At 51.2% G+C, this 13,966-nt stretch overlaps 2 protein-coding genes across 2 annotated transcripts; one reads left to right on the top strand and one right to left on the bottom strand.

Moving 5' to 3' along the window:
• Window positions 1-5,859: 5,859 nt before the first annotated feature.
• On the top strand, window positions 5,860-7,585 carry LOC100835818 (protein SRG1). Its single transcript, XM_003564177.4, has 3 exons — window positions 5,860-6,462; window positions 6,557-6,899; window positions 7,108-7,585. Exons 1-3 carry the CDS (start codon window positions 5,954-5,956, stop codon window positions 7,348-7,350), a joined length of 1,095 nt encoding a protein of 364 aa, XP_003564225.1. The 5' UTR covers window positions 5,860-5,953; the 3' UTR covers window positions 7,351-7,585.
• Window positions 7,586-9,383: 1,798 nt separating this feature from the next.
• On the bottom strand, window positions 9,384-10,072 carry LOC106865674 (uncharacterized mitochondrial protein AtMg00810-like). The gene is made up of 2 exons (XM_014896265.1): window positions 9,572-10,072; window positions 9,384-9,476 (listed from the first exon to the last, which is right to left on the bottom strand). The coding sequence occupies exons 1-2, from the start codon at window positions 10,070-10,072 to the stop codon at window positions 9,384-9,386; spliced, it is 594 nt and encodes a 197-aa protein (XP_014751751.1).
• Window positions 10,073-13,966: the final 3,894 nt, after the last annotated feature.

Below are 13,966 nucleotides of genomic sequence, written 5' to 3'. Positions count from 1 at the left end.
AGTAATTTTACACACCATATTCCTCTTTTTTTCTTTTTTTCTTTTTTCCTTTTCGAGTTTCCAAAAAATGTGTCCACTGCAAAAAAAAAAGGGTGAAATAATTCATGCTATATCATGTGCTTCTTTTTTTTTCTTGATAAATTCTTGTGGCAGTATAAATAGATATATCTGTTTTTTTAGGGAAAAGGTCGCCATTTTATTGATCAAGTATATTTGGAGGTATACAAAAATCGTCCGGCGACTCAAAGAGCCAGACATGGCGACCTGGACACGGTAAAAAATATTTGGAGGCAATCGTCGTCTCCTCTGTTTTCCTTTTGGCGGCTATGGGTCCTTGGAATAATATCTGGGCCTGAAATTGGGTTTCTGATCTAGCTTTGGAAGCCCATGCTTAACCAGGCGGCCATACGAGGCCGGCCCATATACATCGGCTTGTCGCAGCCGCCGTTCAAGTACAACCGGCCGGCGCCGGATGGAGTCGATCGGCCTACGTACGCTACGCGCCGTGTCAAATTTCCTCCTTTATTATATCATGGTTTTCCCATCCGATCGATCAGATCAGAGACTTATTAGCTGCACCTGCAGCATCCATGCTACGAAAGCTGGAAGCATATATATATATATATATATATATATATATATATATATATCTCGATCTTATACGGAAGCTGGAAGCCCACCAATAATTCTGCATCCCATCCCAAAATATCGTCACATACAGTTATAGATGCATGGAGTCATTCGTGTTCGAGAGTTATCGGTTTGGGATTTGGAAAGAAAGAGCGGCGCCCTAGCTATATACTGTCCAAAACATCACACGGCGGAAGGCGGTGCAACTTTGGAAATTAGCGCGGGGGAGCGCGAAGCGACGACGGGACGTGCAGGAGCACGCCAGCGGCCCTGACGGATTTATACGAGCTTTTTGTTGACGATTTCAGTCAACTCTCGTGGATCTTCTCGATCGTTTTATGAGTAGTGGAGCTGATGTCTTCAAAGTTATTATTGGGTTTCAAGCTCACGTTGCACCTTTTATGGTACTAGAAAGAAAAATCATGAGTAAGATTCTACCTTTTATTTTATGCCCTACCCGTGGCCACCCGGCGCTCCAGATCATTCTCTCCTCCCGGCCGGCCGGCAAGGACGTCCATGCTTTTTCTACATTTAGTGCTGCAGTAGGTTTTCAAAAAATTAGGATTTCGTCAACCGACAGCCGAGTTATGATGGTGATGGCAGCATTGTGCGGATCATAAATAAGGTCTTCCTGACTCCTCATCCACCTCGTCGGCAGCGATCCTGCCGGTGACGTTGAGGAGTGTGGGACGGTCGATCACTGCTCTTCTAGATTGGTGGATCTGGTTATGTGTTTGTGTTTTGCAGGTCGTCTACTTGTATCGATTTATTCTTCTTTTTTCGATCGATGAGACTCGGTCTGCTTCGACCTCATCGTGGAGTTAATGCGGCCAGGTCTTCTCAGATCCGTCTGGCCGGATCTGGTATGGTCATCCAACCCTCTTCGTCGTCTTCTTTTTCGGGATGGTGGTATGTTTTTCAGATCACTGTCGCCGACGTCTTCTCACTCCGACCGGCGACTTCTTGTCTGCTACAACAACAACGGTTTCCTGACTCCGACGTGGTTCGGAGGTCCAGAGGCAGCATCGAGTTTCGCTCACGGCGCGCCACCGGCGAGTGCGGGAGGAAGACCACGATGTTTACCTGCAAGAACTTGTGTGTAATTTTCTTTTACTTTAAAGATGGTTCTGTAAGGGTTGGTTGATTTTTATATATGGCCTTGGCCTTCTCCGCAAAAAACAAATTTTCTTTTTTCATATATTTAGGGTGTGATTATTTCTCAGTGATTTAAATCTATGTTGACGTATCATAGCCATTGAATTTAAGATCCGATGATCATCTTCACCCTCTCATTTCTCACATGTTATTTTTGGACGAAGATCTGACTGTGAAACACGTCAACTAGTGAAAGAAGCAAACGACCTATCGATGCCAAATCCGAAATCTTTAACCAGTTTAACTATTTTGCCAGATTCTGACATGATAGTTCACCTGTCGAACTCACTCCCACTCGCACACAAGCATCCGTGCTCGTACATTGTTGGGACGAGGCATTTCACGCCGCATCGAGCGACTTTTGAGCCGTGTGAGCAAAAAGCCAGATTAATTATTCTTCCTTCCTCAAGATCCATAACAGGATCTCATAACAAAATTATGAACAGAGACAACTTAAAAAAGAGACACATGAACAAACCTGAAGAGTGTGCTTTCTGCCTTAAAAAAGAATCAGTCCATCACCTCTTCTTTGATTGTGTAGTTGCCAAATCTGTTTGGGCAGTAATTTCTAGTTGTTTCCAGAAACCTCTAGGATCTGATTATGAATCTGTTGCCAGATACTGGATCTCTAATAAACAGCATGCTGTTCTAAATTCAGTTTGTGCTGCTGCACTGTGGTGTATCTGGAAAACTAGGAATGATACAATTTTTAATAATGCTAAATGGATCAGTTCTAAAACCATTTGGTGGCTAATTCTTAAATCTGTCCAGAAATGGAAGATTATCTTAAAACAGGAAATGCTAGCGGCGGTCGAGGATTTCTGTTCCCGCCTCCTTCTGGTGCTGAAGGCGCCACTTCCCTTGGTCTGGCACTGAGAGCATTTGCCCCCGCTGGAGGCAGAGTGCAATCTCTCATGCCTGACCCAGGTGACGCGCTCCTGGGAGACTATGCACGCCTCAAGATCTCAGAACTGCCGCTTGCGTCTCCACAGAGAGCTCCTTTGGGTCCTCTCAAGATGCACCTGCTGAGCCCTACTTCGCCTTTTGAAGCGTGCAACCTTTCGCCACAACCATCGCCGCTCAAGAAGTCGAAGACTGTGTCTCGTCCCTCTCCAAGCTGTGTCCTGTGACTGCTGTGCTTTTGCCAGCTGTAAATGGCCCTTTTCGTTTTGTTAGTCTCTAATAACTGCACACTGTGATTTTGTGGAACTCTGCCATACACTGGCTTGAATGAAATTTGGGCCAGGGGCTTGGCCCCTGATCATCTAAAAACAGATCCATAACAGGATACCGTTCAAGAAAAATATCTATACCCATGTATTAAATTGTAATTGGTGCCGATGCTACGACCGTCGCTGTAGGTCCTCCCGAACACCGAGGCCCGACCCTGTCTCGGTCCCACCTGGTCCCGATCCGTCTCAGAAACCCAATCCTCCCCGATCATCCTGCTCGCACGGCCGATCTGTTCCTCGCCACGATCCCTCCTCCTGGCACACGGCACACCGGATCCGCCTCCTTCTTGCCTCGATCCGCTCCGCCTCCTCCTCCCGGCCCACACAGCGCGCGGTCTGTTCCTCGCCCCCTCTCCTTGCCAAATCTGAGACAAACTCAAAGCATTGGGGATCCGGAGCGGCATTGTGGACCGCAGGGGCGGTGGAGTGGAGAAGGGGCACAGAGGCAGCGTTGGCGGCCGATTTCAGGCGGCGCCGTCGGAGTGGAGAAGCGGCGTAAAGGCGGAAAGAGGGGCAGCGGGAATAAGACTCCCGTTCCCGTAACAAAAGTAACGAAGAGTTGGTTTGTCGGTTTTTAAGAGACGGTAATAACCATTATGGACACGAGAGTCTACTCTTCATCATCTTGCGCATGCATTCAGAGTTGAACAGGGACCGTCCAGAAGCCCACGCGTAGCCAGTCCGGTTCGCTGCCCGCTCGCACGTCTGGAACGCGTCCTTTGTCACGTCGTGCTGCCGAGCGACGGTGGAACGGTTTAGATCCCAAAGCTAGCCCTCCCCAAGCCAAGCCGCCTTACCAAGCAGTCCCTGCCGCATCGTCGCGCTGAACCTCACTGAGGAAGAAATCGACCCCATCCCCGTCAAGCGCTGTCGCCGCCATCGTTTTCTCCGGATTCGGCCATGTGCCGGTGCGCGCCCATCTCCTCGTGCAACGGTCTCCAGCTTCGACCGCCACCTCCAGGAGCTCCATGAGGATCATGTGAACCTCTTGGTGCTCTTCCTCGACTCCCGCGTGGCCCGAGTCATCCTCGCGCCATTCCTCTGCCTCGGCCGCCGCCGCGGGTGGGGCTCGTCGGCACGGGGCGTGGTAGGGGAACTGGGGAAGGGGGAGGAGGGGGCGTCGCGGGTGGGGCTGGACAGGCTCGCTGACGTGAAGGGGAGGAGGCGGGCGGCGAGGAGCGAAGGGGGGGGCAGGGGGACGAGCGCGGGGCAGCAAGGAGCAAGGAGGCGGCGGTGAGCAGGGAGGAGAACCTGCAGACGGCGCGTGGCGAGGGAACGGGGGCGTGGTGCGATGGGATGGGGAGGACGGGGACACGGGGCGGCAGCAGGTAGGCTTGGCGAAGGTGGTGGCGGCGTTGGTCGGGGAGAAGTGAGAGAGGGGGGCGTGCTTCGACGGGATGGCAGGACGGGTGTGTGGAAATTTTGCAGAAAAACCCTTAGACTGCGGGACCGTGGGTTGATTCCTGAAAAGAGGAGGGACTAAAACGAAAAAGTGGTGACGGACGAAACCCAACGACAGAAGACTTATTGCTTTTATTATTAGGTACATATTGCTATGACTATGTAGGTATGAAGGACAGCGAAATGCAGAAGCCCTTGCTGAATTTGTGAATACACATGAGATATGGCTTTTAACTTGTACTCCGGGAAGTCTAGAATAGCTTGTAAGTTCTTAGCAAAAAAAAATAGCTTGTAAGCTATTCTTTCTTGTGTGTTGTTTTACTGAGAAGATGCAGTTTTCAATCTCTATGATACGTATGGATAGCAATGGGTATCCAAAACCCGATTACCCGACAGGTCTAGACCCGATTAGATGCGGGTCTGGGAAAAATTAAAACCCGCGGGTCTGCAAACAGGGGAAATCCTGGACCCGTCGGGTCTGGCGGGTCCGGATTTGGGAGAGCAGAACCCGAACCTGTAAACCCGTAAACCCGGTTCGTAATAGAGACCTCACATGTCAGTATATGCATCCGGCCCAGTCAAATCCGACGGTCCGGCCCAGTTCTGATCGGGAGGCCTAATTCGTGTGAAAACCCTAACCTAACTCCTCCACTCGGCACTGTACGCCATCGAACCGAACTCCTCGTCTCCTCCACTCGGCACTCCTCCTCGGCTCCTCCCACGCCACCCCGCGTCCCCGCCGCCACGGGCCACGCCGCCGCTTCTGTCGCCACGCCTCGCACGCCCGCCGCCGCCGTCGCTCTGCCTCGCACGTGCACCATCCCTCAGCCACGCGGGTCGGGTTTACCCGCGGTACCCGAGACCCGTCTCGGGTTCGGATCTGAGAAATTTTTAAACCCGACGCCGGGTCTTGGTCCGGGTTCGGGTCACGGGGCAGGCGGCCGGGTCCTACCAGACCCGGCCCCGAACCCGGCGGGTGCCATCCATAATGATACGTCATTGTTCCTCACTACTACTCGTTCTCGGAAACAGTTGGTACCTGTTAACAAGGACAACATCTTCTAAAATAATGTGGGCTAGCTCTTTCAGGTAACAATGTAAAGCTGGCAACCATTCCTCCAAGTGTTGTAATGCTCACGCCTGAGACCTTTGCCTCAATTGTCCTCGATGAAACAAAAGATGTTGTTGTTGAGTTCATTTCCGTTGCAACGCACGGTCATTTTGACACTTGGTTGGTGCAGCTACGAGAGGAACCCATGCGACTCAATGGGCATTACCAGAGGATTAATTAGTGCTAGCTCGTGCTCCATTAAAAAAAGACTTACATTTCAAAAAGAAGAAAAAGGCTAGGCTGCACTAGTATCGATTTATATATTTGCGTTGTGATTAATGCTCCTACTGGCTACTCGTGTGTGTACTCCCAATCATGGAGTATGTGTATATAAGCGGATGGCCTGGCCGTGAGAATGATACAGGACAAGCATCAGTTCAACTTGAAACCACAATCTCTGTGATATTATCTGTTACCCCCAATCATGGAGATCAGCGCGGGGCCAGGGAGAGCGACGCCGTCGACCAAGACGGTGCAGGAGCTCGCCGGCGGCCTTAGCTCGCCCCAAGTGCCAGCCCGTTACGTCGCGCGGGGCCACCACCACGGCCCGGCAGCCGCCCCGGCTCCGGTCCCTGTCATCGACCTCGGCCTTCTGTGCTGCAACCAGGCCGCCGCCGCCGCCGCCGAAGCCGAAAAGCTCCGGCTGGCGCTCGAGTCCTGGGGCCTCTTCCTGGTGACCAACCACGGTGTAGACGCCGGCCTGATGGACGGCATGATGTCCGCGTCGAGAGACTTCTTCCGGCTGCCGCAAGAAGAGAAGCAGAGGTACACGAACCTGGTCGACGGCGAGCGGTTCCAGCTCGAGGGGTACGGCACCGACCGCGTGAGCTCGCCGGAGCAGATCCTGGACTGGTCCGACCGCCTCTACCTCAAGGTGGACCCCGAGGCCGACCGGAGCCCCGCGCTCTGGCCGGCGCACCCCCAATCCTTCAGGTCACCACTCACTCAGTAGTAGCTTAATTCGAGTAAATCAGATTCCTCGAATGATCGTCAGTTGGTCACTCATGGGGGAATTCTCATTCTGCAGGGATCTGCTGCACGAGTTCACCGGGAAATGCAGGGCGGTGAAGGACGTGCTGCTGCCGGCAATGGCGAGGCTGCTGGAGCTTGACGACCACGGATACTTCCTGGACCAGCTTGGAGCTGGAGACGGGAAGGCTGCTGACACTTACGCGAGGTTCAGTTACTACCCGGAGTGTCCGAGGCCGGAGCTCGTCTTCGGCCTCAAGCCTCACTCCGACGGGACAGTTCTGTCAGTCCTCATGGTGGATGACACCGTCGGCGGGCTTCAGGTCCTCGGAGACGGCGTGTGGTGGGATGTCCCCGTCGTTCCCGGTACCCTGCTGATCAACCTCGGAGACCAAACCGAGGTACTGTACTTGATACACACTCCGTTCCGAATTAACTTACGTAAATTTGTATAGATTTCCTCCGTTCTGAATTAAATGACGTTGATTTGTATAAAAATTTATACAAATTTACGTCGGTTAATTTGGGACGGAGGGGTACAAGTAACCTTCTCTGACTTTCGACTATTTACGGTATGGCTAATCGAATGTTTTTGTGAGTGTGGCACAGATAATGAGCAACGGGATCTTCAAAAGCCCTGTGCACAGGGTCGTGACGAATGCCGAGAAGGAAAGGCTGTCCGTGGCTCTGTTCTACTCCGTTGACCCCGAAAGGGAAATCGAGCCGGCGGCTCAGCTAGTCGACGAGAAGAGACCGGCGAAGTACAGGAAAGTCAAGGTCAAAGACTACATCGCTGGGCTCTATGAAAATTTATCTCAAGGGACAATGGTTATCGATACAGTCAAGATATAGTATATAATATGTTATTATCATGCATTATTTTGTCAGAATCTGTGGTTGTTCTGCCACCGTGGTCATGTATTACATATGAAACATGTTAGAACTACCTCTGTTAAAGTTAATGTAACTGTTAGAGCACTGGCAGAGGTATGAAATTGTCCATAGATGGCATAGTTAGGCCAAACAAAGGTGTCCCGTATGCGTGGGCAGACCATAACATTTTGATCCAAAAAACTAGAAGCACAAACCAGTCCCATAAGGAAACATTGACAGGAGAAACTTTCACCGCGTAGCAAATCGATCTCCGGCACTTGAGGATCAAATTCAGATCTTCACTGTGTCTTTGGCAGATGTTTCGAATATTTCTGTTATGTAGTCCTTAGTCTTGATCTTCTTCTACCGCCTTGGATTCTTCTCATCCACCAGCTCCGACACCGGCTCAATCTCCCTCTCCGGGTCCATGGAAGAGTAGAACATCACTAACGACAGCCGCTCTCGCTCGCTCTGCATTGGTCACAACCCTGTGAGCCGGGCTCTTGAAGATTCCATTACTCAGAATCTGCATGCGTCAGAGTCAGAGGAAGCAGAGAGATTCTAAGGTTAGATCTAACTTTTGACGGAGCGGCATAGGGACTCGGTGAGAAGGGAATCGATTGGGCTTGGGCATACGTCAAAACCTCCCTCCCCGTCGGATCGTAGCCAGGAAGATCTCGGACGTCCGCTGCTCCAGCCACCGAACAAAGGGGCTCGCCGCACCACACGGCGCCGCCTGAATGCCCGCTAACTGAATATCTTGTGTTTTTCTGAATCCAGCGACGAGTTTGCGTCGGCACGGAGTAGACGGTGATCGACCTCGCGGCGGCTAACGGAGTAGACGGATCCAGCTTCTGGTCGGTCTCCTCCTTGGCCACCAACCCAGCCCGGCTCGAAGGACTCTTCCTCCTCCTCCTCCTCCTCCTCCGGCGAGCCATTGTTCGATCTCGCCGTTCGATGGTTTGATTTCTCTGTAACTTTATTGTTGCTGCCTCGAGTGAAGGAATTGCTCCGGTCTCTTTCGGTATGACTGAGAACCAAAACCGAAATTTCAGCCAACTGAAGCATCTGTTAGTAGAGTTTATGTTAAGTCAGTTGTCATTTTTAGGAAAACCGAATTGCAAAATCACCAAAATGACCGAACTGAATTTTCGGTTAAAGTTGTCATTTTGGGAAAAACCCAATTGTAAAAACACCAAAATGACTGAAACGGATTTTTTTTTGTTTGAGTTCTCCATTATGGTGTTCTTAGATTCGAACCTGTACTGTCAGAATTGCGATACAAATGATAATTAATTAATTTGTTAGCCGATTATTCCCACTCAAAAGTAAATATTGCCTCAGACCAGTTCCGTTTACAACTTGGATATATGAAGTTATTCCAGGTCAGGGTATGTAACTCGTGACATACTGACACGAATCAGCTAACGAACTCTGTTTTATAAAATTGGCAACGATGGAAGGTCTGTTTGAGTAGATGTATTACCGATAGATTACCTGGAAGCTTTGGAATTCATCGGCCCGGTGGGCAAGATTTCTTTCATCGTCTGGTCAACTATTCAGTTCTTACAGATAGATTAGATGAATTTGGCGTGGGCAACAACCCTTACCGGCTCTTGTATTTATACACACACGAGGGATTAGATTACAAGGTAGTTAGAATCTCAACTACAAGCTATTGCCAGATATGCTACAGAGGTTACAAGGGATATACGTTGAGGGAGATATTCTAACGTTAGTTTTACATTCCCCCTCAATCTTGACCAGAGGTTCCGAGGTGAAGATTGCATCTTTCTCGAGCATCAACTTGGTAGCTGACTTCGTGAAAGCATCGGCGAGCTAATCTCTAGACGATACAAAACGAACCTCCAAAGCACCGAGTGCTACTTTCTCACGAACGAAGTGAAAGTCCACTTCGATGTGCTTGGTGCGGGCATGAAACACCGGATTAGCAGACAAGTAAGTCGCTCCAAGATTGTCACACCAAATTACCGGAGGTCGAGGCTGAGGAATCAGTAGTTCTCGAAGTAGCGACTGAACCCACGAGACTTCAGCGGCTCCGCCTCCGTGCTAGATCGTGAGACCGTAGGCTGCTTCCGAGCACTCTACGAAATCAACTTTGGGCCAAAGAACACAGCGAATGCGCCAGTAGAGCACCGATCGTCGGAGCAGCCTGCCCAATCAACATCAGTAAACACACTGAGAAGGGTAAAACCCGGAGAATGTTGATCCCGGTTGTCATGGTGCCCTTGACATATCGAAGGATCCGTTTCACAGCTTCCCAGTGTGTGTCCGTAGGAGCAGCAAGGTACTGGCACACCTTGTTAACTGCAAAAGAGATATCGGGACGAGTCATGGTGAGGTACTGGAGACCACCAACCATGCTGCGATACCGGAACACATCTTCATCTTGTAAAGGAGTACCAACATCATGAGCCAACGGATCTTGCACAGCCATTGGCGTGGAGACCGGACGACAGTGTTCCATGTGGGCGCGATGAAGAAGATCGGCGGCATACTTCTGTTGGCACAGATTCATTCCCCCTGAAGTGGCGGTCGCCTCAATGCCGAGAAAGTAACGCAGAGGGCCGAGATCCTTGATGGGGAACGCCGCTTGGAGTTGTTGTAGGAGATGAGCAGACGCCTTGGAGCACGAGCTGGCAATGACAATATCGTCAACATAGATGAGCATGTAGATCATCACCGGTCCTTGAGCAAAAATGAAACAAGGAGGTGTCAGCCTTCGATGGAACAAAACCAAGTTGCTGCAACTTGTCGCTCAAGCGAGCATGCCAGGCTCGCGGCGACTGCTTGAGGCCATAAAGCGACTTATGGAGGCGGCAAACATGCCCGGGAGAGCATGGATCTTCAAAACCAGGGGGCTGCTGCATATACACTTCTTCGGTGAGCACGCCGTGAAGAAAAGCATTATTGACATCGATTTGGCGAAGGTGCCACCGCTTGGGATGGCCACGGACAAGACGAGTCGAATGGTGGTTGGCTTGACCACCGGACTGAATGTGTCGAGGTAGTCGATGCCAGGGCGCTGCGTGCAACCGCGAGCGACGAGCCGCGCCTTATATTTGTCGATGGAGCCGTCGGGCTTCTCCTTCATTTTAAACACCCACTTGCAGCCGACGACATGCTGGCCGGGAGGACAGGGCACGAGACTCCATGTGCCGTTGTCCTGCAGGGCTAAGAACTCCGCCTCCATCGCAGCACGCCCAGCTGCTTCGGTGAGGGCAAGACGATGTGATGACGGTACGGCGAAGAACACGTGCCGGTTGGGGTCATACCGGATAATCCCATCCGTGGGCTTCAGTGGCATGCGGATGTTGTTGCGGAGGCGGGTCACCACAGTAGACCGGGCCGGAGCCGGGGGCATCACCGCCAGCGGAGATGGAGGCATGTGGTCAGCGGCGGCAGGATTTTCCGCGGCAGGAGTTGCAGGAGGCGACACGTCTGCGGTGGTAGGCGACACGGTAGGATCGACCGCGGCAGGATTTTCTGCCGCGGTAGGAGGAGTCGTTGCCGCGGCAGGAGTCGTTGCTGGACTCCGGTCTGTCGCTGCTGTCGTGGAGGGAGTCGCCGCGGGTTCAGGGCCTGCACCAGGGTTAGTGTCGCAAGAATGATAATGACGCATGGAGTCAAGGTGAATGACCAGCTCGGATGAAGGAAAGGTGGATGGCCCGGAAGATGAAGAACCGGTGGAAGAAGATGCAAAAGGAAACACATGTTCATGGAAAACAACGTGACGAGAAATGTAAATGCGGCCGGTCGAACGATCTAGACACTTATAACCCTTATGCATGCTACTGTACCCCAAGAACACACACTGCCGAGATCGAAATTCTAGCTTACGGTTGTTATAGGGTCGCAAGTAAGGCCAACAAGCACAACCAAAAGTGCGGAGAAAGGAGTAATCTAGAGTGATATTCAGTAGGCGAGAAATAGGACTATCATTGAGCAAAACCTTCGAAGGCATGCGGTTGATGAGATAGCATGCCGTACGAAACGCTTCATCCCAAAAACGTAAAGGAAGAGAGGCATGAGCGAGAAGTGCGAGCCCTGTCTCGACAATGTGGCGATGCTTCCGCTCGGCACTGCCGTTCTGGGCAGACGTGTGCGGGCAGGAGACGCGATGAGCAATGCCAAGCTTCTGGAAGTGTTGGTGAAGACGATGATACTCCCCAATCAGATTGAACAGCGCGAATCTTGGAGTTCAAGGAACGTTCTGCATGTGCTTGAAAATTGTGGAAAGCAGCTTCAACATCAGATTTGCGCTTAAGGAGATAAACCCAGGTAAAATGACTGAAATCATCAACAAAGCTAACATAGTATTTGAAACCGCCTACAGAAGTAAGAGCAGACCCCCACACATCGGAGTGCACAAGCTCAACAGGAAACATAGACACATGAGTAGAATGTGGAAAAGGGAGTTTATGACTCTTTGCTTGTTGACAAGCATCACACATGGATGGATCTACGGCACACGACATTTTATTGGACCTAAGGATAATGTCGGTGACAGCTGAAGAGGGATGACCAAGCCGCCAGTGCCACTGACGGGAGGTGATACTGGAGAGACCTTGCCGACTGATGAAGGAGGAGGAGCTACGGTATAGGGGAATCGGGTAGAGGCCGCCCTTGCTCCTACCGAGAAGTAGGACCTTCTTTGTGACCTTGTCCTTAACACATAAAAATTTAGAGTGAAATTCAGCAAAGACATCATTATCGGAAACAAGTCTATAAATGGAGAGAAGATTTTTGTGTATGTGAGGCACATGCAGAACATTACGAAGGTGCAACTGGGAAGATGAGCCGGGCAAAACACTATGACCAACATGCGAAATTTTCAAACCTACGCCATTGGCAACCTGGACTTGATCCTTGCCAGTGTAGCGCTCGTGCATGGTGAGCTTGTCGAGGTCGATGGTGAGGTGGTCCGTCGCGTCGGTGTTGACGTACCAGTTGGTGTCAACATGGTAGTCGGTTGGTGAAGACGAGTTGCCGGCGCACGAGCTCTCCACGGAATAGGTGTGGTTGAAGCGGTTGTGGTAGCGGAGGGCGTCGTGGCCATACTTATGACAGATCTGGCAAGTGGACTTGGGGCGCCCATTGCCATTGCCTGCCCCGTTGCTGCCGTAGCTCTGCTGGCCACGGTTCTACTGCTGGTTGCTGTTGCCGCGATCACCACGGTCACCGCGATCACCGCGGGTGGCAGAGCGGGAACGATTGTTGTTGTTGGATTGACAAGAGACGCTGTTGCCGGATGATTGAATCTCCAGCCCCGCACTGTTCAACTCAAGACGAGTTTTGAAGCTCAGAAAATAGGAATAAAACTCGTTAAGAGATACAGGGTTGGTGCGGGTGGTGATCAACGTGACAAGGGGATCATACTCAGGACTAAGTCCAGCGAGCATGTACCCTATGATCTCCTCGTCGTCGAGCACTTTGCCGATGGACGCCATGGCGTCGGCATGTGCTTTCATCTTGTTGAAGAAATCAGCAGTGGGCATGTTCTTCTTCTTCAAGTTGGACAGCTGGTAACGGATCTGAGCCACCCTCGCTCTATTATGGGAAGAGAACATGGCGATGAGGGCGGCCCATATAGCAGCGGAGGTCTTGAGCGTGACGACCTGCGCAAGGATTCCCTCCGTCATCGAGGAGAGAAGGACGCTGAGGACAGTCTTGTCTTGTTGGAACCAGCGCATGTAGGCCGTGTTGACGACGCGCCGAGCAGCATCACCGGTGCCTTCGGTGATCATGTCATCGGGTGCAGCGATGGTTCCATCGAGATGGCCGAACAAGTTTGGCCCGCATAGGGCTGCTTCAACCTGCGGGCGCAAGAGCAGGAAGTTGTCGCGGTTCAGCCGGACGCTGATGAGACCGCCGAGGGACGACACAGACATGGTGGCGCTGATGGGAGACGAGATTGCGCCGACGAGCTCGGAACCGGAGGACGCAGAGGTCGACATGGTTGTAGATGGATCAGGCTTTGATACCAAGATAGATTAGATGAATTTGACGTGGGCAACAACCCTTGCCGGCTCTTGTATTTACACACACACACACACGAGGGATTAGATTACAAGGTAGTTAGAATCTCAACTACAAGCTATTGCCGGATATGCTACAGAGGTTACAAGGGATATACATCGGGGGAGATATTCTAGCGTTAGTTTTACACTTACAAGGTCATTTTGATTCCCTTCTAGAGCGGGATTTGAGTATCCTGGTCTGGTTTGTCTCCTTTGGTCATTTTCCTCTCTCAAAAGAAGGGGCTTTGAACAATTGTATCTTGATGATGGTGCACATCCAGACCTATCTTCGATTACTAATTTATTTGGCAACTGGCTTAATGGGTTAGACAACAAAATTAAGGCTCATATTCGAATGGGAGTTTCAGATTTCTGTTGGGCTATTTGGAACTGCATAAATGATGCTGTTTTTAATAGAACCAGAGTTCCACATTTTTTGCAGGTTGTGTTCAGAGCTACCCATTGGATCCGACTGTGGGCTTTCCTGCTTCCTGCACGTCTGCGGGAACCTTTGGATACTGGATGCAACCGATTGGAGATGGTCCCTCGGGATA

This window comes from Brachypodium distachyon, chromosome 1 (genome assembly GCF_000005505.3).
Source record: "Brachypodium distachyon strain Bd21 chromosome 1, Brachypodium_distachyon_v3.0, whole genome shotgun sequence".
NCBI lineage: Eukaryota > Viridiplantae > Streptophyta > Magnoliopsida > Poales > Poaceae > Brachypodium > Brachypodium distachyon.
Note: the sequence above shows the minus strand (reverse complement) of the source record. Positions and strands in the feature narration are given on the sequence as shown.

Bases quoted from the DNA above. Each gene is read 5' to 3' on its own strand.
- LOC100835818 (XM_003564177.4), top strand. From the start codon at position 5,954: ATGGAGATCAGCGCGGGGCCAGGGAGAGCGACGCCGTCGACCAAGACG. The intron at 6,463-6,556 runs GTCACCACTCAC...CTCATTCTGCAG, and splicing joins GCGCACCCCCAATCCTTCAG to GGATCTGCTGCACGAGTTCA. The intron at 6,900-7,107 runs GTACTGTACTTG...AGTGTGGCACAG, and splicing joins ACCTCGGAGACCAAACCGAG to ATAATGAGCAACGGGATCTT.
- LOC106865674 (XM_014896265.1), bottom strand. From the start codon at position 10,072: ATGATCTACATGCTCATCTATGTTGACGATATTGTCATTGCCAGCTCG. The intron at 9,477-9,571 runs GTGTGTTTACTG...TTGATTTCGTAG, and splicing joins TCCGGGTTTTACCCTTCTCA to AGTGCTCGGAAGCAGCCTAC.